Source organism: Oncorhynchus clarkii, chromosome 22 (genome assembly GCF_045791955.1).
Source record: "Oncorhynchus clarkii lewisi isolate Uvic-CL-2024 chromosome 22, UVic_Ocla_1.0, whole genome shotgun sequence".
Classification (NCBI taxonomy): domain Eukaryota; kingdom Metazoa; phylum Chordata; class Actinopteri; order Salmoniformes; family Salmonidae; genus Oncorhynchus; species Oncorhynchus clarkii.
In genome coordinates this window covers 10,119,772-10,144,948 of record NC_092168.1, presented here as the reverse complement: position 1 = coordinate 10,144,948, position 25,177 = coordinate 10,119,772, and the positions used below count along the sequence as shown (strand labels likewise).

General features: G+C 43.9%; 2 protein-coding genes across 12 annotated transcripts in view; one reads left to right on the top strand and one right to left on the bottom strand.

Annotated features, from left to right (window-relative positions):
- Positions 1-8,786, top strand: part of LOC139380328 (formin-like protein 2) — a 94,404-nt gene extending 85,618 nt beyond the window's left edge. For 2 of the 8 annotated variants that reach the window (XM_071122938.1, XM_071122934.1), the window contains 8 exons: positions 252-320; positions 443-523; positions 751-880; positions 1,297-1,460; positions 1,688-1,789; positions 1,917-2,015; positions 2,536-2,674; positions 6,058-8,786. In XM_071122938.1, coding sequence (XP_070979039.1) covers positions 252-320; positions 443-523; positions 751-880; positions 1,297-1,460; positions 1,688-1,789; positions 1,917-2,015; positions 2,536-2,674; positions 6,058-6,167 — 894 coding nt within the window. In that variant the 3' untranslated portion in view covers positions 6,168-8,786. Of the gene's footprint in view, positions 1-251; positions 321-442; positions 524-750; positions 881-1,296; positions 1,461-1,687; positions 1,790-1,916; positions 2,016-2,535; positions 2,675-3,350; positions 3,586-5,527; positions 5,834-6,057 lie in introns of those variants that run through there. The other 6 variants (XM_071122933.1, XM_071122932.1, XM_071122940.1 and 3 more) reach the window with 4 other exon arrangements.
- A 418-nt stretch (positions 8,787-9,204) lies between these two features.
- LOC139380329 (pre-mRNA-processing factor 40 homolog A-like) overlaps positions 9,205-25,177 on the bottom strand; it is a 30,998-nt gene continuing 15,025 nt past the window's right edge. For 2 of the 4 annotated variants that reach the window (XM_071122941.1, XM_071122943.1), the window contains 17 exons: positions 22,967-23,188; positions 22,408-22,513; positions 18,880-18,944; positions 18,604-18,768; positions 17,364-17,472; positions 16,993-17,143; positions 16,435-16,568; positions 15,782-15,896; positions 15,466-15,578; positions 15,106-15,222; positions 14,786-14,923; positions 14,306-14,401; positions 13,151-13,249; positions 12,794-12,890; positions 12,618-12,679; positions 12,359-12,514; positions 9,205-9,996 (listed from right to left, as the gene is read on the bottom strand). In XM_071122941.1, the coding sequence (XP_070979042.1) occupies positions 9,907-9,996; positions 12,359-12,514; positions 12,618-12,679; positions 12,794-12,890; positions 13,151-13,249; positions 14,306-14,401; positions 14,786-14,923; positions 15,106-15,222; positions 15,466-15,578; positions 15,782-15,896; positions 16,435-16,568; positions 16,993-17,143; positions 17,364-17,472; positions 18,604-18,768; positions 18,880-18,944; positions 22,408-22,513; positions 22,967-23,188 (2,035 nt within the window). In that variant the 3' untranslated portion in view covers positions 9,205-9,906. The remainder of the gene's footprint in view (positions 9,997-12,358; positions 12,515-12,617; positions 12,680-12,793; positions 12,891-13,150; positions 13,250-14,305; positions 14,402-14,785; positions 14,924-15,105; positions 15,223-15,465; positions 15,579-15,781; positions 15,897-16,434; positions 16,569-16,992; positions 17,144-17,363; positions 17,473-18,603; positions 18,769-18,879; positions 18,945-22,407; positions 22,514-22,966; positions 23,189-25,177) is intronic. The other 2 variants (XM_071122942.1, XM_071122944.1) reach the window with 1 other exon arrangement.

Here is a 25,177-nt window from a genome sequence, read left to right as displayed (position 1 = left end):
ATAGAAGGTAAAGTAAAAACCCAAACCGGTCTGTGCATTAATACCGGTATATAGTAAAATACAGTATACCGCCCGGCCCTAGGACCAACTCTCCATTGTATCATAAATATATCAGTCATATCACAACCATTGTCAAATGTGTTGTAGATCAGTTGTACAACCTGAGTGTGTACAGGGCCTTCTTTAGTTTGACTTATTCTCCTCTTGTCTGACTTTTGTTCTACTTCCTTCTTTCTTATTTTTTTTTACAGCAACTTCATGCAATCATCGCAGCATCTGTGTCAATAAAATCCTCACAGAAACTGAAGAAAATTCTAGAGGTAAGCGACCAATAACAGATTTCTTTGCATTGAAAATATTCCGTGGTGATTTTTTGTTGTTTGAAATACTGTTCCTGGCTGCCTTCTGTGTTGATGTTCTAGTGCTGTTGTTTCCCCCACAGATTATCTTGGCTCTCGGAAACTACATGAACAGCAGTAAAAGGGGAGCGGTATACGGTTTTAAACTACAAAGTTTAGATTTGGTAAGAGATTCTCTCTCCCATCCTAAATGTATTGCTAGTGCATAACGTGCTTCAGGAATGTCATTGGCCGCATCCCAAATTGCGCACACTTCCCTATTTAGTGCACTACTTTGAACCACAGCCCTAATGGGCCCACGTCCAAAGTAGTGCATTACAAAGGGAATAGGGTTCCATTTTTGGGACGTAATTATCTTCGCACGCCTTTTTAAATCCTCTAATTCCCCCAGCTACTAGACACCAAGTCGACAGACCGGAAAATGACACTGCTGCACTACATAGCCAACGTGGTGAAGGAGAAATACCAGCAGGTCAATCTGTTCTACAACGAACTGCATTACGTGGAGAAGGCCGCAGCAGGTACGATTCACAATATGGCCTCGTGATATTACAGTAAAAGGGCTGATGCTAAACAGATCCTAGGCTGTGCCCTATTTCCTACATAGTGCGCTACTTTTGACCAGAGCCCTATGGGCCCTGCTCTAAAATAGTGCACTATATGTGGAATAGGGGTGCCATTTGGGACGCATACCTAAGTCATTGGATTGTAGCCGATCTTTGGTCCGCAGGCAATTCTGTTGCACTGCGCCTTCAGTCATCTGCCGTTTTGTGCTACAACGGACTGTGATGTCGTTCTCTTGCTGAGGAATTGACACCTCCAAGCTGGGTGTTACTCTGAAGAGCTGTGCTGTAAACTCACTGAGGTACGGCCCTCCCTGATTTGAACAGTATCCAATTGTATGTGTGTGTGTGTGTGTGTCTGCGTGCTATCTCAGTGTCGTTAGAGAACGTTCTGCTGGATGTGAAGGAGCTCCAGCGGGGAATGGACCTGACCAAGAGAGAGTACAGCATGCACGGTCACAACACCATGCTCAAAGACTTCATCACACACAACGAGGGCAAGCTGAAAAAGCTGCAGGACGACGCCAAGATCGCACAGGTAAATCTCATCTCACCGACTTGATTTTGTGCCAAACTTATACAGCGACATTATTAAAGGTTTTAGTTCAGGACTAAGTTTAATCTGGGTCTGAGAAACTGGCCTTATATGTTTGGCAGGACGAAGTTACGATTGGCATATGTTTCATATGTAACAGATGTTTCGATGCTAAAGAACGTCGAAGGGAAATCACGAATGCAAAATGTGCAATTTTTTCTCGCTCACAGGACGCCTTCGACGAGGCGGTCAAATTCTTCGGCGAGAATTCCAAAACGACGCCCCCGTCTGTGTTCTTCCCGGTGTTTGTGCGCTTCGTCAAGGCCTACAGGGTGAGACTAATGTCCCAACCCCCCCCCCCCCCACCTGCTCCTGACCAACCCTCATCCCTGTTCCCCCAGCTGTGGAAACGCCTCAGTCTAAGGCTCAGTCTAAGTGTGTCTGTGTGTGTTCTTATAGCAAGCGGAGGAGGACAACGAGCAGAAGAAGAGAGCGGAGCAGATGATGATGGAGAAACGTCTGGAGCAGGAGGCCATGATGGACCAGGAGGACAAGAAGGTAACCTCTCCTCCCTCATCTATATCTCTCCCTCCCTCCTCACCCACTTCCTATAAGATAAACTACCCCTTTCCCCCTCTCACCCTTTCTCCCTCTCTTTCCCTCTCCTTCCTCATCCTCTTTCTATAATTTAAGCTTATCTTTCTCCCAAAGCTCTACCTCTCTCTCCTTCCCCTAACTCTGCCCCCTCCCGCTCTCCCTCCTCCCCCACCTGCTGGTGGGGCAGCTATATTAAGTACTGCAGACACCTAGTGTATCACATCAAGTCCAGATAAGCCCCTATATATAACCAGTAAACATAAAGTGTTAGTAAACCAACCAGGAAATATAGACGGTATATATAATATATGTAGAACCTTTCCAATGGACACATTAGAGTGACAGCTACGGCTCTAGGTTTTATAGAGCTATAAAGAGTCACACGGGGACACCCTAATGCTCTTTGAATAGTCGAAAAAGGCGCCTGTGATTTGACTGTGCGTCCGTGTGTGTGTGTGTGTGTGTGTGGTCTCCCCACCAGTCTCCGTCCCATAAGAACACCAGGGGCAGGAGTCAGCAGCAGGAGGTGATAGCTGAGCTGAGGAAGAAGCAGGTGAAGGATACGGGCAGCCGCCACGTCTACGAGGGAAAGGACGGAGCCATCGAGGACATCATCACCGGTAAACAAGACCGGGGGCCAATCACCATCAGTTCTACAATCACCCAACATTACTTATACACACACATGCGTGTACACATACTGTATACGCGTACACACACACACACACACACACACACACACACACACACACACACACACACACACTGGGTGTTCTGCATGCAAGTCCTCTCCTGTGCTCTAATCTAGTCTCATTCAATCATTAACATGGGTTTCTAAACCCCTAACAAGTACGTTGCCTCTGAACTATTGAAATGTTTGAACTGTCAAAGATTTGATCCTAAGGCTTTATTTAACCTTAATCATATGTTAAAAACATGCATTGACAGTCCAGCTAATCTAACCTAGACACTTGGAGCCGGCTCAAATGTGTATACGATCATTACCTGCTCTCTGCTTTTTCAGAAATCCCCGGTTGGAAGATTCCCGAATGTCCTACTTATTCTGTCCTCCAACCGGGGATTTCTGGAAGACCTGGGAGTTTTGTGAAAGTTCACGGAATTTTGCAGCCCTTGTAGGCCTGTAGTAGACTGTAACCGTCTATAGAATGTGTTAATGTTTCTGTGCTTCAGTCTTCTAATGCTGTACGCTGTAGGGTGTTAACTTGTTATAAAACCCTGTAGATGTGTGCTTCTCCTTACTGTCTTGTCTTGGCTGTTGTCGTTGTTTCAATGCAGTGCTGAAGACAGTGCCCTTTACCGCCCGCACAGCCAAACGGGGCTCTCGGTTCTTCTGCGAGCCGGTTCACAATGAGGAGAGCCATTACTAAAGCTTAGAACTCTCTCTCTCTGAAAGGTTGCTGTAAATACAGTTTCTCTTCTTCCTTTCCCATCTCTCTCTTTCGCCGTACTCTCACTGTGTGTTGTGTGTTCCCTCTTCACTCGCTCACTCTGTGGGTGTCACTTACGTGTGTGTTTGTATGTGCTTGTGTGTGTGTGTGTGGGGGGGGGGTGGTGTCTGTCATGAGGAGGGAGGGGTTGCTGACGTCAACTCCGTTTCCCTGCATGAAGTGTGTCATCCCTGTTGTATACTTTCTTATCCGTTTGTATCATCACCCATAGCAGACCATAATGTCACAGACATTTTCCTGTCGGTCAGTTGATATTTGAGAAGAGTGAGATGGGTAAGAAACCATCTCGCTCTATGTGTATTGGTAATACATCCACTGAATGTACAATAATGATGAACACCTGTTCTTTCCATAACATAGACTGATCAGATGAATCCAGGTGGAAGCTATGATCCCTTAGTGATGTTAAATCCACTTCAAATCAGTGTAGAGGAAGGGGAGGAGACAGGTTAAAGATGGATTTTTCAGCCTTGAGACATGAATTGTGTATGTGTGCCATTCAGAGGGTGAATGGGCCAGACAAAAGATTTAAGTGACTTTGAACTGGGTATGGTAGTAGGTGCCAGGAGCACTGGTTTGTGTCAAGAACTGCAACGCTGCTGAGTTTTTCACGCTGAACAGTTTCCTGTGTGTCAAGAATGGTTCACCGCCCAAAAGACGCCCAGCTAACTTGACGCAACTTTGGGAAGCATTGGAGTCAACATGGGGCCAGCATGCCCGTGGAACGCTTTTGACACCTTGTAGAGTCCATGCCCCGACAGGACTGGGAGGTGCATCTCAATAGTAAGAAGGTGTTCATGTTTTGTACACTCAGTGTATATCAATCAGACAGCATGGTAAGTGCCCTCTGCTGTTAAAATAGCTGAAGTGCTTCCTAGGCCGTAGCCCAACGGATTGTCACAGACTACCATCCAAGACGTTTATATTGCATGACATATGTTATGTTGACTAGTATTAATGCCAGTAGTTATGTGGTATAGTGTATTGTAGTTCTGCTTCAGTAGATGAAGTTAGTATAGTTAGTATTGTCAACATAGCACAGTAGTTTACCCTATAATTCTATAATATATTGTAAGTTAGGATGTGTTGATCTTGACTCATTTTAAAATGGCTGTGGCATTATACCTTGCTTGTGTGTCCGTCTGCCTTATCATGAAAACTGAGTGTCGTGTTCATCATGTATTACTGCTGCTGTTCGGGTCTCTGCATGCCACTGGCTTTCTCCTGCTTCATACCTAAAATGTCCCCTGTTCCCAGATCCCCTATCTCTGATCCAGGGTGTTACATCTGTCTTTCTGATGCTGAGCCTTGAAGCTATACGTAGCGCTCTGGACCAGAGCTACAGTTCCCCACCTTACCTTGTGCTTGGCTCAAATGCCTGGTGATGGAGCACAATCTCATCACATGACTTTCTGTGGTCTGCCAGGGCACCTTTCTAACATATTGCATGAAGTTTTATCTTCTGACACGTGTTCTCGGTCTTGGATGTCATGTGTGCTTTGTGTGCCACTAACCTACAGCCAGATACATGAATTAGCGATTTGAAGGGAAACGCCTCAGTATTTCTAAACATTTCCGAACAGTTTAATTTGCATCCTATCCCCATGTACCTGGCTGAATGCATGCTGTTCTTTGGTCCGTGTTCTATTCAATATTAACTTTTTTGTTGGAGAAAAAAAAATGTTGGTTCATGATAACTATTCCAAAGTTTTAGTGCAAAGTTCGATGCTTAGCTCTATTTTTGTCATGCTGGTAGTCATTCTGCAAAGCAGCCTGAGTTTTGAGACACAGAAAAACAAATGCTTTGGTTTGTTCTCCCTTTGTCTTAGCTTTGGCCCTCCTTAACACCTCTAGTCATGTCTTATTCTGTCCCCTGCCTCCCTATTGGCTGCTTTGCTCGCTCCGCGCTCCCACCGCTGCAAGGACACTGTGAAAACACTGGAGTGACTCCTCTGGTCACCCTGCTTCTTTAACCTCCATTTTGTCTTCTCTTCATCCATCCAGCCCTAAAGAAGAATAATATTACTAAATTTCCCAATGTCCACTCAAGGGTAAGGAATTCCTCCAATAGCACCCCTGTGGTGGTCGATGTGTCCCAGACCTGGCAAGCATCTCTTTTTTTTGAACCTCCATTCCCTTTAAGTTACCTACCGCTGAGGGCTTTCCCTCAGCGGTAGGTATGTCTGAAATCAAAGAATGCAAAATTCTATTTAAAATGCCCTTCATGGGAAGACATTTCCAGCCTTTTTGAAATTTGTAAAACATGTTACTTCTCCATTGACAAGGCTTGTATAAAGAGCCATCCATAGCTTGTTTTTTTTATTGATTGTGACAGAAGGAATAGTAGATTGTAAATTAATCAGGTCTTTTCTCTAGGCCTGTTTTTGTTTTACGTCCAGAGAAGTGAACGGAGGGGTGAATGTTTCTGTAGAACTCAAGCTGCTTTGCCTGACTGGCTGCCAACGCAACCAGCCTCTGGGCACATCTGAAGGCCCTGGCTAGATGACTGACACATCTTCCTCCCTCCATTCCAGATCTTCGCAATCAGCCTTACAGGCGAGCCGACGCGGTGAGGAGGAGCGTCAGGAGACGCTTTGACGACCAGAACTTGCGGCCGGTCAACAACTCTGAAGTCGTCATTTGACGAGGGAGAAGTGCATGTGTTAGGGGCGGAGGGGGAGTGATGTGGAAAGTGTAGCAGTCTTTCACTCTTAAGGACTGAAGGAGAGATGATGGGTCTGACAGGTCAGTAATAGGGAACCTTAGACAAGCCAAGTGCCTAAAACTTACTTGTGTTCAGTTGTTGTTTTGCCTCCTGTTTGTCTGTCTTGTGATTTTTATTTTTTATTACTTCAAGCAATACAACTTGATCTGGCTTTAATTGTGTTTTCCTTTGATATGTAAAACTGGACACAGACGTCTGTAGCAGGGATTCCTGAAAGAAGTGTAGAATGTAACGGGTCACGGGTTCCCTTAACTGTCGAAAGGTATTCCGCCACAGGGGATGAATATGGTATTTCATAGCTAGTATCTTACTACATTCCTGGTGCTACTGCCATCACTCTTAGAAATTACACAATGTGCTCGAGTGGCACTTTAAAGAACGCATTAGCTTTTCCATTGTTACTAAAGGGCTAATGTACTTTTTAAAGGGGACATACACTATATATACAAAAGTATGTGGATTTGTCTGTTTCAGCCACACCCGTTACTGACAGGTATATAAAAATCAAGCACACCGCCATGCAATCTCCATAGACAAACATTGACAGTGGAATGGCCTTACTGTAGAGCTCAGTGACTTAACGTGGCACCGTCATAGGATGCCCCCTTTCCATCGAGTCAGTTCGTCAAATGTATGCCCTGGTCGACTATAGGTGCTGTTACTGTGAATTGGAAACGTCTAGGAGCAACAACAGCTTAGCCGTGGTAGACTACGCAAGCTCGAAGAACGGAACTGCCGAGTCCTGAAGGCAAGTCAATGTAAATAAGAATTTGTTCTTAACCGACTTGCCTGGTTAAATGAAAATTGTCTGTCCTCGGTTGCAACACTCACTACAGAGTTCCAAACTGCCTCTGGAAGCAACGTCAGCACAATAACTGTTTGTCGGGAGCTTCATGAAATGGGTTTCCATGGCCGAGCAGCTGCACACAACCCTAAGATCACCATGCGCAATGCCAAGTGTCGGCTGGACTGGTATAAAGCTTGCCGTCATTGGACTCTGGAGCAGTTGAAACGCGTTCTCTGGAGTGATGACTCCATGACCTCACTAATACTCTTGTGGCTGAATGGAAGCAAGTCCCCCCAGCAATGTTCCAACATCTCGTGGAAAGCCTTCCCAGAAGAGTGGAGGCTGTTTTAGCAGCAAAAGGGGGACTAACTCCATATTAATGCACATGACTTTGGAATGAGATGTTTGACGAGCAGGTGTCCACATACTTTTGGTTGTGTAGTGTACATGTCTTACTTTAGTATATTATAAAGCAGTGATCCAAAACAAATATGTTCAAAGAAAGTACTTGAGGATGAGGTAGACATATGTACACCAATGTATGACCAGAGAAATCATATCAAAGACAATATAGCTCAGAGGTGTGGCTTCTCAAGATGAGACCAGGCTAATGTGAATTGTATATAGCTAGGCCTCCATATTATGGTTATGACGGTATTAACATCTCATTTATCAGTGTTAACATGGTTAGTGGACCAAGCCGTGAATAGATAGAACTATATATTCTCCTCATGTAGACCTCAAGTGCCATGCAATGCTGTTGGTGGGGGCCCTGGAGCCACAATAGCTCTGGTCCAGGTCGTTGTTTGGTCGTACGATTGTGCGATCACAGCCAAACTAGACCAGAGCGAGAGACAATTGACTCAGAGCAATTAGGAAAGGTGCTGAAACAAACACTTCTCAGCAGATATACTTCCAGTGAAGTGTAGTGGCTGCAAGTAAGGCACTTTAGGCTACTTGAGGAGCTTGTCATGAAAACTGGATTCCAAGATTGTTTTACTCTGAAAACTGCTATCGGCTAATGAATCTCTAGGAAACTGTCTTCTCACTATAACTTTAATGTATAGTATTTAACCACTGAAAACTGTTTCCATTCAGTATCGCTCATGTGACCCACTTGGACAATGAGCGGCAGTTGTTTTTGATAGTGTTTAAGTATGTTAAAAACATGTCAGAACAGACAAAACGCTTTTGAAATGTACAGATATTTTGATAAATTTATGCATTGTTTTATACTTCTTAATCTACTCATTACCATATAAGGTTAATATTGTACATATTGTTTAAAACACCATGTCATATACAATTTCTTATTTTATCGTATTTTTAATTTAAGACAAACAGATCTGGCTTCTCTTGAACATAAAATAATCTAGTGTGTGAAACAGGATTCCCTGGTGTCACACTTGCCCGACAGTAGAGTTATTAGATCAGTGTATGTGTCGCTAATGGCACCCTTTTGGCCAGAGCACAATAGGAACTGGACAAAAGTAGCACTCTATAGGTAACCCATTGACATTCAGAGAAGCTTCCTGTGGTCTTGGGACTGTAAATGTCCACATTATAGCATGCGCAACAAACCACCACTCATCTCTAGATTTCCTGTGAACTTAACCACTCATCAGCTTCATAAGACTGGATAATATTGGCATGTTATTAACGTCATGTTTTTTTAGGCAATATGTGCTTATTACAAAATACTTGTTAGATTGAGTTCTCAATGGATATGATCAAATAAACTGTCTACACTGTGTGCATCTTTATTTCAACGTTAATCTTCCTCATTCGTTTAAGCAGACAGCTTGTCTACTGATGGAGAAGTCCGTCTTGTCCTATGTAAATACAGTAGCAATCGTAACCCACTCATCCCTGTTGTGCCGACTGGCACACAGGGCAGCAACCAAGGCTCTCCATTTGTCAGTCTCTGGCCAGTTCTGCTTAAGTTGTTGGAACTGTCTTGATTTCTTCTGCACCATGTTCTTGGGCCTCCCTCCTACAATAGCACTCATTACTTACAGCCCGCCTAGCATGTCACGGATACTAATAAGCCTATTGAATGAGTTCTGAGAAGAGGTCCTCATAACAGGATGATCTAAGGAAATAACTAACGCTATTTGTGGGGGGGGGGGGGGGGGGACTTGTGACTCAGTAATCGTACATGAAGGCGAATCCATGTCAACTATTTTATTACATTTATAGATCAGGTCACGAGGACTTTCAATTCCTCCAACCAAGATTAATTTTAAAATGTCTCGTTTCACCTGTACAGAACATGGATTCTTCAAACAGACTTTGGGACAAACGGTGAATAACTACTTCTCTATATAGTGCACTACTTTTGACCATGGTCCCTGGTCAAAAGTAGTGCATTATAATGGGAATAGGGTGGCATTTGGGACTCAAACTAAGAAAATGTACTGCGAGCTGCAGGGCAAAGTCACCGTGAAGAGCAATGTTAAGATGTGCTTTTAATCCATTTAGATGTCAAACTAGTAGCAAAGAAAAACTTCTACCAATGACTACAAATTACAAAGAAAGGATATTATCAAAGGCAACATTTCAACACAGTAGACCTTACTCTGATAAAGTAGTCAACTGCCTGTGACCACTTCCCATTATGTAAGGAAACAAAGAAAATATGTACCCAGCATTCTTGTGCGGCGGATTCATTCCCATTATAGTTTACATACAGTCAAAGTAGGGTTGCGAAATTCTGGTAAACTACCCAGGAATTAGGAGAATCTCCTGAAAACCTGGGATTTTGGGGAAATTTACCAGAATTTTGCAGCACCTGTCCAAGCATGTGTGGCCTTACGCTGAAAAAGAAGCACTAGGGGGAATGCATGTTGGATGAAGTGAAGAAAGAGAGCATTAAGGAGCATCCAGCTGTTCTAATAGAGTCCTCCTCCTCTTCTCCAGCTCTCCTTCACTCAGCTCGCTGCCTGATGTGTCCCAGCCACCCTACAGAAAGACATCAAAACCCACATTTTCCAACAATACTTATGAGGCGATGGAATGTCACATTTATCTGTTTAGAAATTAAAGCACTAAGCATCTAGTCCCCCTTAAGGTGTCATAAGTATTTGGAGAAATTCACTTGAAGTGTAGTAGACCTTCACACCCGTATACGGGTTGAAAATACCAGATATGGGCACTAATTGGAACATAGTGGCTGTGTACAGGTATAGCAATCTGTAAATAGCACACCCAACTACCTCATCCCCATATTGTTATTTATCCTTTTGCACATCTATCACTCCGGTGTTAATGCTAAATTGTAATTATTTCACCTCTATGGCCTATTTATTGCCTTACCTCCCTACTCCTGTACATAGATTTTTATATTGTGTTATTGACTGTACGTTTGTTTGTAACTCTTTGTTGTTTTTGTCGCACTGCTTTGCTTTATCTTGGCCAGGACGCAGTTGTAAATGAGAACTTGCTCTCAACTGGCCTACCTGCTTACATAAAAAATAAAATGTCAGAGCTCTGGCTCTGTGCTTCACAGCTCTGTATGGGTTTTCACTGACAGCCGTTCTGAACTTCAGCACCACGCGCGACAGAAAGTGGCCTCCGTCCCTCCCAGCAATTGGCTAACTTCAGCAAATGTTTTTATGTCTGAGTGAGAGAAATGCTGTAAATTACGAGGACTATGTATTTTGACAGTTGAGGATTATAATAAATACCGCTTTGATGTCAGACAAGAAAGCGGAACACCCGTGAGTCCAAATCTGCACTTCGCATTTCCACATCATAAAAATCATGTCATATACAGTTTATGATCACTATGTTTGATGTAGAGCTACATGATGACATGGTGTCATACCCTTGGTTCTGAATACAATGAGCCTGTTTATTGTTAAGAAAATGTACCGTGGCACAAAAGCGTATGTGAGTGGAGCGAAGCGAGGAGCAGAGCGTGCCCAATTTGAATGGAACACCGAGCGGGATTCCCAAAAGGCAGGAGCGTCGGCCTTCGCCTGCTCCAATTTCGACAGGCCAAACTTGTTTTCGAAAAATGAATTAAAAGTATTCTAAGTCACAGCCTATATGCACAATTTATACACTAATGATTTAATACAACAAAAATGTTGTTTAAATGCTGTGCGCTGTTAGGTTCTTACCAGCCTATTGTGTCGCACTTGAAAATGCTTCAATGGATTTCTTTGTAGGCTATAACCTTAAAATAATATAGCCTAAATGATTAATTATCGTTCCTTCTAAGGCTCCCTGTCTGGCTCCTGACCTATTTAGAGTTTTTATCTCCTGTTTAATATGACATATACATGCCTCCACCTGTCTCACTCATTATTCACGACTATCCATAATCATGTAGAAGTGTTCAGAAACATTTATTTACAATAAAAGTGACCACCACATTTACCATTCATTTCTATTGGGCACAACATAATCCAAAACAAACTGCAAATTAGTTCGTAGTCACAAGCTTGATGTAGTCATTGGGTGCTAGGAATATGGGACCAAATAATAACATTTTTGACTACTTTAACCCTCTATAGTCTGAGCCCAGTATAACCCATGGGAGAGGTAGGCGGTTCTAAACTAACATGGAATTGTTTTAAGATGGTCATACAAAGGATCATTTAGCTATTATATACTTCCATCATTTTTAAAAAAACCGGTACCTTCAGACGAGTCTTGTTGGCGTCCTAGGGGTAAAGGGTAAGGGTAAATGCCAATGCCAGTGTGTAAACCATTTGGACACCACACAGATGTTTTCGTGAGACAATAGATTTTGGGGATGTCTCTTGGTCTGACAAACACCGTTCTAGCTCTGCTACCTTTCACCACTGATGTGGAAGGGCGATATCGGCAATTGTGATGATTGAGACAAAAAAAAAGCCTCTAGCTTAAAACACAGATTTTTGTATTATGTTAATTTGATTTCCGGAGGGGCGTGACCATTGTACGCCAAGGGTTAAGACAATAGTAAATATAGTTGACACCTTCAAATGGTGGTGGGGGTGACTAGATACATAAAGTGCTTTACATTTCTAAATGGAAAATACCCTCAAATAAAAAGTGACATTCTGTACTATCGCCTCATAAAACATTGCATCTTAAATCCAAAATTAAAAGTTTTAGCTTCACTGTCCAAATACATATGTAGGGGAGTCTACATAGTGACTCGTGTGACATTTGGGATGCACTAGGAGGATAGTACAAAATATGACCTCTGCACCCAGGATGAGCCAAAACGCTTCAATAGCAGTACAAGTGGTGTTTACTGGAATGGTGTATGTTTTTTTTTTAAGCTTTAAAAGCCCAGGCTGGGTTCAGTGACCGGAATGGGACGACTCACCTCCTCCTTGGTAGATTTCCTTTTAGGAGACTTCTGCTTGGAGTCAGAGCGACTCTTCCCCCGGGACTTGTCGCTCTCCTTCTCCTGGTCCTTCTCACGCTTGCTGTCCCTCTCTCTTCCTTTATCTTTTCGTTCGCCTTCAGATTCAGGAGACTGCTGAAAGGTCACAATAACCAGCACATGGTCAGCCATTGCGCTCCGCATTCTTTCCCCAAGTGGCCCAGTCCTCCAAAAATACAGTCCAGTCCTGAGAACCTACCGACTTGTGACGCCTCTTCTTTCCCTTCTTCTTGTGCTTCTTGGACTTCTTATAACTTCTCTCTGTTGACCAAACGGACAGGGATGTCAGAAAATGGCCGCCACACATTTTTTCCATGTAAATGTGATGAGAAAATGCCTAAACGTAAAAGTATTGTCAACGTGAAAACCACTGACCAGATTCACCGCTGGAGGAGCGCTCGGACGGGGACTTGGACTGTGAGCGCTTCTTCTTCTTGTTGTGATAATCGTCTTCACCATCAGACTCCGAGCCCTGCAGAAAGAAGGGTGTGAGTAGGAGGGAGGTTTGTCTGGTCAGGTGCCATGCTGATACAGATACTGGCCTCGGAAACTGAATATGTAATTATATGAATTTGTATATTGTACCTGTATCCCCCCCCCCTCAAGAAATGACTAAATAAACAAACATTTGGTCACAAAACATCTCCGCAAGTGTATAGGGTGGGTCTATGTGTTGATTTGGAATTGGGCCATAGAGGGGGCTTGGCCTGTGCGGTGACGGGGCATACTGACCGATCGCGATCGAGACCGGGAACGGGAGCGCTTCCTGTGGTGCTTCTTGGACTTCTTGGAATGTTTCTTGGTCTTGGAGTGATGATGCTGGCACTCGTGCTGTGAGGAGAAGAAACAGCAGTCAGGTTGGTGTTTAGTATGTCCTGATGATCACACACACATTCTTGGATACTTTTCTCCCCACAGAGGTTAAAACACTTTTTGGGATAGGGGGCTGCATTTTCACTTTTGGATGAATAGCGTGCCCAGAGTAAACTGCCTCCTACTCAGTCCCAGATGCTAATAAATGCATAGAAAACACTGAAGTTTCTAAAACGGTTTGAAAGATGTCTGTGAGTATAACAGAACTCATATGGCAGGCGAAAACCTGAGAAAAATCTAACCAGGAAGTGGGAAATCTGAGGTTTGTAGTTTTTCAAAGCTTGACCTACCGTATACAGTGTCAATGGAGTCAAGTTGCACTTCCTACGGCTTCCACTAGATGTCAACCGTCTTTAGAAACTTGAATGAGGATTCTACTATAAAGGAGGGGCTCATGAGACCTCTGAATCAGTGGTCTGGCAGAGAGCCTTGGTCTCATGACACGCGGTCACGAGAGAGTTGGCTCTCATTCCAGTGCTTTTCTTCAGACATAGGAATTCTCCAGTTGGAACATTGATGTTTTATGTTAAAATCATCCTAAAGATTGATTCAATACATCGTTTGACTTGTTTCTACGACCTGTAACGGAACTTTTCAAGTTTTTGTCTAGACGAAGTGCTCACGCCTCATGAAGATGGATTACTGGGCTGAACACGCTAACAACAAGTGGGTATTTGGACATAAATGATGGACTTTATGGAACAAATCAGTCATTTATTATCGAACTGGGATTCCTGGGAGTGCCTTCTGATGAAGATCATCAAAGGTAAGTGAATATTTGTGTTATTTCTAACTTCTGTTGACTCCAAAATGGCAGAGATCTCTCTGGCTGGATTGGGCTCTGAGCGCCGTTCTCAGATTATGCTTTTTCCGTAAAGTAAAAAAAAAAAAATCTGACACAGCGGTTGCATTAAGGAGAAGTCCATCTTTAATTCTGTGAATAACAATTGTTTCTTTTTATTTATCTTTCATTTGCTGTATTGGACTTGTTAATAACAGTTAAATGAATCTTACCTCCAAGACATGCATGAAGTCTTTGAATATCCTTTTCCTCTCAGACTCCAGAGTCACGTCTTCGAACGCAGATTCTTTGAGGAACCTTTCTCGGACCTACGACATCCAAAGAGACCATAGGAAGTCAGAAAATAAAATGGTTCGCTTTCGACAAGTTGCATGATTGTCAAATCAGGTGCCAGACAGTAGCCCCTAACACCAATACGTGTGTGTGTGTGTGTGTGTGTGTGTGTGTGTGTGTGTGTGTGTGTGTGTTTAAGGCAGCGGTGTCAAACTCATTCCATGGAGGGCCTAGTGTCTGCAGGTTTTTGGTTTTTCCTTTCAATTAAGACCTAGACAACCAGGCGAGAGGAGTTCTATACTAACTAGTGACCTTAATTCAATCAATCAAGTGCAAGGGAGGAGCAAAAACCCGCGGCCACTCGGCCCTCCATGGAATGAGTTTGACCCCTGTGGTTTAAGGGTAATATAATTTCATACCCCCTCCCAGGTGGCCTCTGGTTCCAGGGCTGGGGTGGCCTGCTTCAACATGCTCTTAAAGGTTGCCTCTTTCCTCTTCATCTTCCTGGCCTCCTCCTTCTCCCGCTCCCTCTCCCGAGCCTCTGCCTTCTCCAGCAACTACAGAGGCGAGAGGGAGGGCACGAGGGTTATTAGGAGGCACAGCGGGGTCAGTGAAATGATCAGCATCCCAAATGGCGAATTACTTTTTGACCAGGGCTCATATGGGTCTGGTACAAAGTATTGCACTATCTAGGGTGTTATTTGGGACACAAGCCGGGTATAAATTGCAGCACTCTTACACTGTTGAAGGCCAGCTTGATGTTGCCTGCGTCCAGCGTCATGGCTCTCTTGTCTGAGCTGATCACAGAGCCAAAGTCTTCAAAGCTAGTGTTGACCTCCACCAGGAAGTTTTTGTCCTACGGGAGGAAACAAAGTGACAAGAAAGTAAGTTCATGAAATGCACATGAATCAAAAGTGGTTACCAGACAAGACACACTGTAAAGTAGATTTAAATGCATCCCAAAATGGCACCCTACTCTAGGTACTCAAAAGTAGTACACTAAACAGGGAAAAACGAAAAATATAGTTCAAACGTAGGGCAGGGAATAGGGTGCCATTTGAGTCTCGACCCCTAGGTGGCAGTAAATAACATCTCCCACCTTCAGGATATCCTTTATGATCCTCTTCTCGTCGTGGTAGCGAGCCTTCAAGTCTTCCACATAGAACTTGAACAGATCGAGGGGAGTGGAGCCTGCAGAATAGACACCATAAACTAACATGCACATGTTATTCAAGACAAGCTCCGACAACACATGGTTATGACAACACCAGAGAGTTAAAAGAACCAGAGCAGCAGAAGGACGATAATACATTATTAACACAGTGGCTTAAAACGTGTGAGTGAGTGTCGTCAGTCTGTGGGTGCGAGTGCATGACGGAGTGCGTCTGTGCGCATGCAGAGAGCGAGGCCGTTACCTGGCTGGCCCAGCATGTTGGCGAAGCGGATGTCTGAGCTGACGGTGGGGTACATCTCCATCCAGGCAGACATGGAGTGGAGTTGACCGTGGTCATGGAGCTCGTCCAGGAATTTCTGGGGGGGAAACAACACAGCTGAGCTCAGCAAATCAACTGAAATGACCAATGTCACTTGTCCCCAAGAGGGATTTACACACAAAACATTCTCTCCTATATTCCTGTACTTTTCCAGTACATTGTTACAGTCAAACCCCTGACTGTCCAGTCTGGGTTAGTATTATTATGCGTTACATTTTTTGGGGGTGGGAGTAATTTGTCATATTACACACGTGTGACCTGGAAATGTGGATTTTTATATATATATATATATATAGTGTTGAGGGAGGGCACGAGGGTTAAAGGTGCAATTGTCACAACACAATGCCAGATGTCTCATGTTGAGGGAGCGTGCAATTGGCATGATGTAATGGCACAACCAAGCCCCTACACCTTATGTTTTTTTGTATATATATATATCTCCAACTCAGAGAGTGTGACTCTCGGTGACACCAAAGGGCTCGGTTTGCACTTGCCATTTTGTATCAGGATTGTCTACGGTCTACACAATGTTTCCAAAATGCTAGACGGTGGGGTAGGACACCCATCTTTCTCACCTGGAAGGACTCTCTGTTCTTGCGCTGTCTCCTCCTCTCCCTCAGCAAAGTCTTCTGCTTCTCGTCCTCCTCCTCCTTCTCCAGCGCACGGATGTGCTCCTCGAAACAAATCAGAGCATCCTCCTTGTCCATGTCTGAGCCAAACATGGAGATAGAGGAGAGAGAGAAGAGATAAGACACAGAGAGAGAAGAGAAGACAGCCAGAAGAGCGTCAACAGAGCACTCACGTCAAACGGACTCACTCTTTTACCCACACAGCTACACCGGTGCAAACCACATCACCTGACTGGACAGGGCAGTCAGCCAGCGACTGCAGCTACTCAGCCTGTTCAGTCGTTCACACATTCAAGCTTAATGACGGAGATGTAACGGTGCTGCTCTAGTTATATGAACGCAGAGCTCGGAGTAAGGATGTATCCCAAATCGCACCCTATTCCCCACACAAAGCACTACTTTTGACCAGAGCCCTATAGAGGGCAGCTCAGAAGTAGTGCCCTATGTAGGGAATAGGGTGCCATTTGGGACGCAACCCAGTATGAATGACAGCGTGCTGCGTACTCTGGAGCTCCTCGTCCTCTGCGAAGGTGGGGTTGTCCAGCAGGTACTGCTGGGCCTCGGACCAGGTGGTGCGGTAGGTCACGTTGGCCATGTTGTCCAGGATGTTCTTCAGCGCCTCCCAGTTCCTCTTCCTCAGCTGCTTGGCTTGCTCCTGTACCACACACACACACAGGACAAGGATGGAACAGATGTTAGTTAGGCGGAGGTCCACACACTGACAGAATGGTAGGGTTGTCAAATTTCAGTTACTGCAATTTTGCAACGCTACATAATATCCTTATAGTATTACTATGTTCTTCAGACAGCAAAGGTCCTGTAGTGGACTATATAGGGAATAGGATGCCGTTTGAGAGGCAGCCAGTAACACGGACCTTCTCCTTCTTGGCCAGGTAGAATAGGACATCTTCATAGATCTCCAGTCGGTCTCTCTCTGGGACGGTGCTCCACACGTCCAGCTCTGCAAACATCTGTTCTGCTTTCCTGGTTAACACACACACACACACACACACAATCACGGTCATGAACAAAGATGACATGCATGACAAACATGGTTGTGAAAATCCCCAAATTCCCAGAATCAGGAGGGAATAGGTTGGGGAAAAAATTTGAAAAACACTTTTTTATAATCGGGAATTCAAATGACCATTCCACAAGGGGGCAGCATTACACAAGCTATAATCATCACTTCTGATCTTGCCCAGCTCAAAGCACTGCTGCGATTGCACATGGTCCAAGAAAGACTAGTTCACTTTCAACTTTAACATGAGAAGAAACGTGTTTAAAATACCTCATGACGTAAGTAAACCAAATCAAGTACATGATCTCCATTCTAGCAGCGAGGCCAGCGGAGAAGTAGTATTTCTAGAATGAGTGCGTTCTAAAACAATAAAAATCAACAGGCAACCTTGATGTCACACTCCCCCCCCCCCCCCTCACAGCTGTTCATTCTAGGCCAGCCCAGCACACAAACAACATGGAGTCGCCACGACAACAGTGGCCTCCAAACTGTCTGGTTGTCAAGGTCACCAGTCGATCACTTTCCCTTGAGCCATGTCAGTGACTTTTACAGTTCACACCCAGACAAAGAGGGACACACACACACACAGAGACAGGGAGACTGCATGGTAATGAATGTGGTGGATTCAAATGCTGGGGAAGTCAAAATCCTAAAATCTATCTGATAAAGCAACGTTTCATTTTAGGGTTGGGGTAAGTTCATAAACCAATCTGACTGTGATTTATTCAGGATGTGTACTATTAGTGTATACTCATCCGCAAACAATACATCTGGTATGGCTAGATATGGAATATGGACTGACCACAAACACTAGACCATAGAGAGGTCGATGATTAAGTGGGGGCATATTGTCGGTGCTCCGGTCACACATGAGCCAGTAACTCACTTGGATCATGTCTGCGTGGTGTCATTGATTATCTCAATAGTGCCACATATTGGCAACTCCAGGAACCACATATCAGTGACAGAAACGAAGACATATAAAGACTGAGGCTTAAACAGCAGCCTATTCTTACTGGCCCTAGTGCACTATATTATTAAGGAATAGGGTGGCATTTGGGACACACCTTGACTACGCCAAGAAAGGCACTTACTTGTATCTGGTGGTAGATGTCATTTTCTCGTGATTCTCCAAAAATCTCTGATACGTTTCCTTGGACTCCTTGTATTTGAGTCTGGCCTCCTCCTTCTCCTCTTTCTCTGTCTGCACCTTGTAAGCATTGAAGGCCTGCTTTTTCTCACTTAATTTGGGCAGGGCACTTCATTGTGGAGGGAAGAAAAAAATAAATGTCAAACAGTTGGTTAGAAAAGCAATTGAATATTAATGTACGACATAAACATAAATCAGAAATGCAAAGGTGGGTGGGTACCTGTAGCGTGGGTCATTGATTATCATTTTCATGGCTTGTTCCCAAGACGCATTGGATGAAACGCCCTGAAATTTTAAAAAGAGGATATTGAGCGTTAAGAGTTGACACTCAAATCACCTCAGCTGTACAATCTGCATTACAGCTCATATGTAGCAAAGCTGTGTATGACGGCAGCTTATGTCACCATCAACAGCAAACAATACATTGTGCTGGGAGTAGCCTATGTATTAAATTTATGCACTCATGTACCAGACCTGGGTTCAAATACTGTTTCAAATATCTCAATTACTTTAAAATATATTCAAAGGAAGTATTCAAATATATTTTATTTAAAAAGACAGGTAGTCTTTCAATGTAGGCATTTCATCATTGTACTTGTGACATTACAACTAGTTAAATATATCTGGAAATATACTTGTAAGTATGACAGTATTTTCAAATACCTGGGTTAAATGTATGTATTTGTACTTGAGTCAGTGTATTTGGTTTTTACAAATAAACATTCAAATAAAAAGTACTTGTTTTGGGCTGTGTTTTAAAAACCAGATACTCAAATATACACTGCTCAAAAATATAAAGGGAACACTTAAACAACACAATGCAACTCCACGTCAATCACACTTCTGTGAAATCAAACTGTCCACTGTCCAACAGGTGGAAATTATAGGCAATTAGCAAGACACCCCCAATAAAGGAGTGGTTCTCTGCAGGTGATAACCACAGACCACTTCTCAGTTCCTATGCTTCCTGGCTGATGTTTTGGTCACTTTTGAATGCTGCCGGTGCTTTCACTCTAGTGGTAGCATGAGACGGAGTCTAAAACCCACACATGTGGCTCAGGTAGTGCAGCTCATCCAGGATGGCACATCAATACGAGCTGTGGCAAGAAGGTTTGCTGTGTCTGTCAGCGTAGTGTCCAGAGCATGGAGGCGCTACCAGGAGACAGGCCAGTACATCAGGAGACGTGGAGGAGGCCGTAGGAGGGCAACAACCCAGCAGCAGGACCGCTACCTCCGCCTTTGTGCAAGGAGGAGCAGGAGGAGCACTGCCAGCGCCCTGCAAAATGACCTCCAGCAGGCAACAAATGTGCATGTGTCTGCTCAAACGTCAGAAACAGACTCCATGAGGGTGGTATGAGGGCCCGACGTCCACAGGTGGGGGTTGTGCTTACAGCCCAACACCGTGCAGGACGTTTGGCATTTGCCAGAGAACACCAAGATTGGAAAATTCGCCACTGGCGCCCCTGTGCTCTTCACAGATGAAAGCAGGTTCACACTGAGCACATGTGACAGTCTGGAGACGCCATGGAGAACGTTCTGCTGCCTGAAACATCCTCCAGCATGACCGGTTTGGTGGTGGGTCAGTCATGGTGTGGGGTGGCATTTCTTTGGGGGGCCGCACAGCCCTCCATGTGCTCGCCAGAGGTAGCCTGACTGCCATTAGGTACCGAGATGAGATCCTCAGACCCCTTGTGAGACCATATGCTGGTGCGGTTGGCCCTGGGTTCCTCCTAATGCAAGACAATGCTAGACCTCATGTGGCTGGAGTGTGTCAGCAGTTCCTGCAAGAGGAAGGCATTGATGCTATGGACTGGCCCGCTTGTTCCCCAGACCTGAATCCAATTGAGCACATCTGGGACATCATGTCTCGCTCCATCCACCAACGCCACATTGCACCACAGACTGTCCAGGAGTTGGCGGATGCTTTAGTCCAGGTAATCAGGAGAATGCCCAGGCGTTGTAGGGAGGTCATACAGGCACGTGGAGGCCACACACACTACTGAGCCTCATTTTGACTTGTTTTAAGGACATTACATCAAAGTTGGATCAGTCTGTAGCGTGGTTTTCCACTTTAATTTTGAGTGCGACTCCAAATCCAGACCTCCATGGGTTGATAAATTTGATTTCCATTGATAAGTGTGATTTTGTTGTCATTCAACTATGTAAATAAAAAAGTATTTAATAAGAATATTTCATTCATTCAGATCTAGGATGTGTTATTTTAGTGTTCCCTTTATTTTTTTGAGCAGTGTATATGTATTTGAACCCAGTTCTGCCATTTATGGGAACATGTATGCATGTGTAGCCTATTTAAAAGATGTAACTTGGTGCTGAGATTCTCTGGCTTGTTCCAGCCAAGGCCATACATTTTCTTCAAGCTGCAATATGGAACTTTTGGGCCAAATTCACATATAAATCTGAGTCAGATCTGTAACTCTCATTGAAACCAAGTCTAAGAAGCGATAGGTCTGTTCTGTGTGATATATCTATGATTCCAGTTCTTAAGTTGTTTTTTTTATAGTCTTTCACTTTTATACACCAGCTTCAAACATCTAAAGATACAATATTTCTGTTATGGAATATATTTCGGTGGTTTAGATGGTACAATGATTTTCTATACTATACTTGCTTGTTTTGTCATATAAACTGAAATTACAATTTTAGTAACCAGGAAATGGCAGAGCGATTTCTGCATAGTCCATCTTTAATTACTAATGGATGCAGGGTTAAGAGGGGTTGAGTACCAATAATTTAAAGAAATGCCAGAGAGAGATAGCTTACGTAAGTGGCCTTTTTGCCTGCCTTTCTCCAGTAGAGCGACTCATTCATCCATTATGAACAGATGATTTCTGGGCATGCATTTGCCTTGTCACAGTCCATGTCCCAAATGGCACCCTGTTCCCTACAAAGTGCACTTGTCAAAAGTAGCGCACTCTACAGGGAACAGGCTGCTATTTGAGACACAACCAGAGTTATTCTAACCCAGTGGAGCATGCCACTCTCCGCTGTCTTAATCCAGGCCTGTGCCTTCATCCAATAACGCTAATCATAAAGACGGAGTCATTAAGATCTCGCAGGGAAACGGTGAAAGCAATCTCAGAGGAGAGCTTTGTGCGCCAAATTAAAAAGACCTAAATATAGCTGTGCTGAGCCACCTCCTCGGTCAAAAACAACACATCCACTGCCACAGCAACAGGAGGCGCGGTGAGGATTAGCAATCATGCTAAAACCTGAGAGTGCTCACGATGAGGCGAGACGGATTCAGTCCAGGAGGGCCATATTGGTAAACAATCTTTAGGTGGAGTCCTTACAGCACTACGAGCACCTTATTATCAAACCGGATGAATGTGGTTCTCAGACAAAAGTGTGTGGTTGAGGTTCATTTTGTTGGCTAGCTAGGAGAGCTGCAACCGACTCAGTGGCCGTGTGGTTAGTGTCTGCCCTGAGATTGGAAGGTTGTAAATTCAATCCCTGGTCAAGTCAAACCAAAAGACTCATTAAGCACTCAGCATTAAGGAGATCGACTAGTGTCCTGTACAAGTACAACCCCTGGACATCAAGCTGCCTCACGCTACAGAAACAGGAGCTAGGCTCCTGCCCTATGAGGCGTTCCAGCTCGCACAAGCTTCATTGACACACTTTGCCTTTATGAGCGAGATGTAATGTTCAGATTATAAATTCCAATAATCATTGGGATGACACATGCAGGAGTCCCAACTGAGCAGCAGGAGAGTTATGGAATCCTCACCTTCTCCTTCAGGAGCTCTTTAAAGGCCTGCTTGGCCTCTTCTTTCGTGTTCCACTTGTACGTTTTCTTCACCAGCTCTGGCCTCTCATCCTTTGAAGCGTCATTACTAAAAGGAGAGAGAAAGGAAGAAAAATATGAATACTGTCCTCAGATAAAAACGGCACCAAGGTTTTTGGTAGTCCGATGGACATTTTTCTGGGTATTTTGAAGTTTTATTGGCAGATATAGATTAAAATATGAGATTGGGAGATAGGGAAAATGTACAGAAAGTGAATGGTTGAGCACATACCGTCAGTGCCAGGGGCTGGTCAAGTGGTAGTGTGCCACCCATTGACCACATATTTCCCCTTACCACTAGACCAGCCCCTGGCACTGACGGCATGTGTTCTGATAATATAGGTCGCCCCACTGACAGGAGAAACTGATGTTTACCATAGGTTTGTACATTAGGGTCGGTGCCTTTACTACATTCGAGTGAGATTCCTGGTGAGTTCATTGTAAAGCCCATGTTGCGGGCTTCTCTATTCTATCTGGGGGGAAAATGGGCTGTCTGTAGTACCTGGCTGGGGCCTCCATGCTGACCGCTTCTTCTGTGGAGTTCACAGGCGCCTCAGCGCTGACCTCCGCTACATGCATGGGCACCTGGGACATCTGTTCCTCCAAAACTGTTGTAATCGGCATCATGACCGGCATTTCCATCATCATGGTTGCCATGACAGCAGCACTGTCAGGCTGAAGGGTGGGGGCGATTACAGCGCAAGGAGCGCCTACCTCCGATGTCCTGCAATCAGTTACGTTAGTGATGGAGGACCTTGATAGTGCATTCCCCATGATGCTTTTAATTATAACAGGAGTGCCTTTTCAAATGTCACAATAATTAGGCCATTCCATTCTAATAGAACTATAAATAACAGATCAAAAGGAAATGTTTTTGATCATTTGATTAAGTTAATGTGTTCCGTCATCTACAAAGACATTTTTTATTTGAGGTAATATAAAGGTAAAATGGCTTTGGCAATAAAGTCTTTAGAGTAGGGTTGGGCGGTATCCAGATGTTCATACCGTTCCTGTACCACACCGGGTAGACGGTATTACAGGCAGTGCACACAAGGGGCGCTATTTCCATCCCTCCCCCAAAAAACTATGAAGGAAGCAGGGATCTTGATCCAGAGGGGGATTGACCGTCTCTGCTGTAACCAAGAAGTTTGATCTTGCAAGTTAACCACTTAACTAGCAAGCCCAGAGTTGGAGATCATTTATTTGGCACATAGCTTATAGTTAGTTACAAGCTCTGGGGCGGGCGGGAGGACGGAGGGGTCAAGTCGCGGGAAGGACGCAATATTAGGACTGTAGTGACACACATTGGTTATGATTTAGTGCTTAGTCTAAGCTGTATGTAATTATTCGAATTTACATAGTTAGAAAAGCAATAAACAACATTATTAAATCCCTGTTAAGAATAAACACTAGTTATGTTGTTTTCCTTGGTAAAAGAAAGTTTCGCTCAGTCACACAGAGTACACAACAGCGGTCCAGAGCAGAGCTCCCAGCCTAACTCACTGAAGATGCCATCGGAGGAAACGATGACCCACCTAGAATGGTGGAGAGGAAATGAGGATCGCTTTCCAGTCATGGCCAACGTCGCCCATAATACATATGCAGCTGTGCAACAAGCACTCCGTCTGAACGCGTTTTCAGTACAGCAGGAAATATTGTCACTCTACTCCCAAGACAGGGTGTAAAAAAAATATATATAATTTTTTTTTTTTGTCACTTAGAAATTTCCTTGTTTTTGAAAGAAAAGCACATTTTGTTATAAATTAAAATAACATAACATTGATCAGAAATACAGTGTAGACATTGTTAATGTTGTAAATGACTATTCTAGTGGGAAATGGCAGATTTTTTATGGAATATTTACATAGGCATACAGAGGTCCATTATCAGCAACCATCACTCCTGTGTTCCAACAGCACGTTGTGTTAGCTAATCCAAGTTGATCATTTTAAAAGGCTAATTGATCATTAGAAAAACGTTTTGCAATTATGTTAGCACAGCTGAAACTGTTGTCCTGGTTAAAGAAGCAATAAAACTGGCCTTCTTTAGACTAGATGAGTATCTGGAGCATCAGCATTTGTGGGTTCGATAACAGGCTCAAAATGGCAAGAAACAAAGAACTTTCTTCTGAAACTCGTCAGTCTATTCTTGTTCTGAGAAATTAAGGCTTTTCCATGCGAGAAATTGCCAAGAAACTGAAGATCTCGTACAACGCTGTGTACTACTCCCTTCACAGAACAGCACAAACTGGCTCTACCAGAATAGAAAGAGGAGTGGGAGGCCCCGGTGCACAACTGAGCAAGAGGACAAGTCCTCAACTGGCAGCTTCATTAAATAGTACCTGCAAAACACCAGTCTCAATGTCAACAGTGAAGAGGTGACTCCGGGATGCTGTCCTTCGATATTCTATAGTCATTTACAACATTAACAATGTCCACACTGTATTTCTGATCAATTTGATGTTTTTTTTAATTTATAGACAAAAAAAGGCTTTTCTTTCAAAAACAACAACATTTCTAAGTGACCTCACATTTTTGAACGGTGGTATAAATGGTTACTCATTGTACTTTTAATTTAGTTTTAATTATAGCCTATTTTTAACCTCTACGGGATCGGTGTTCTTATACCGGGATGGTTGAGCTAAAGTGTGCTGATGTGATTAGCATGATAGTTGTAAGTAACAGGAAACTTTCCAGGTCATAGACATGTCTCA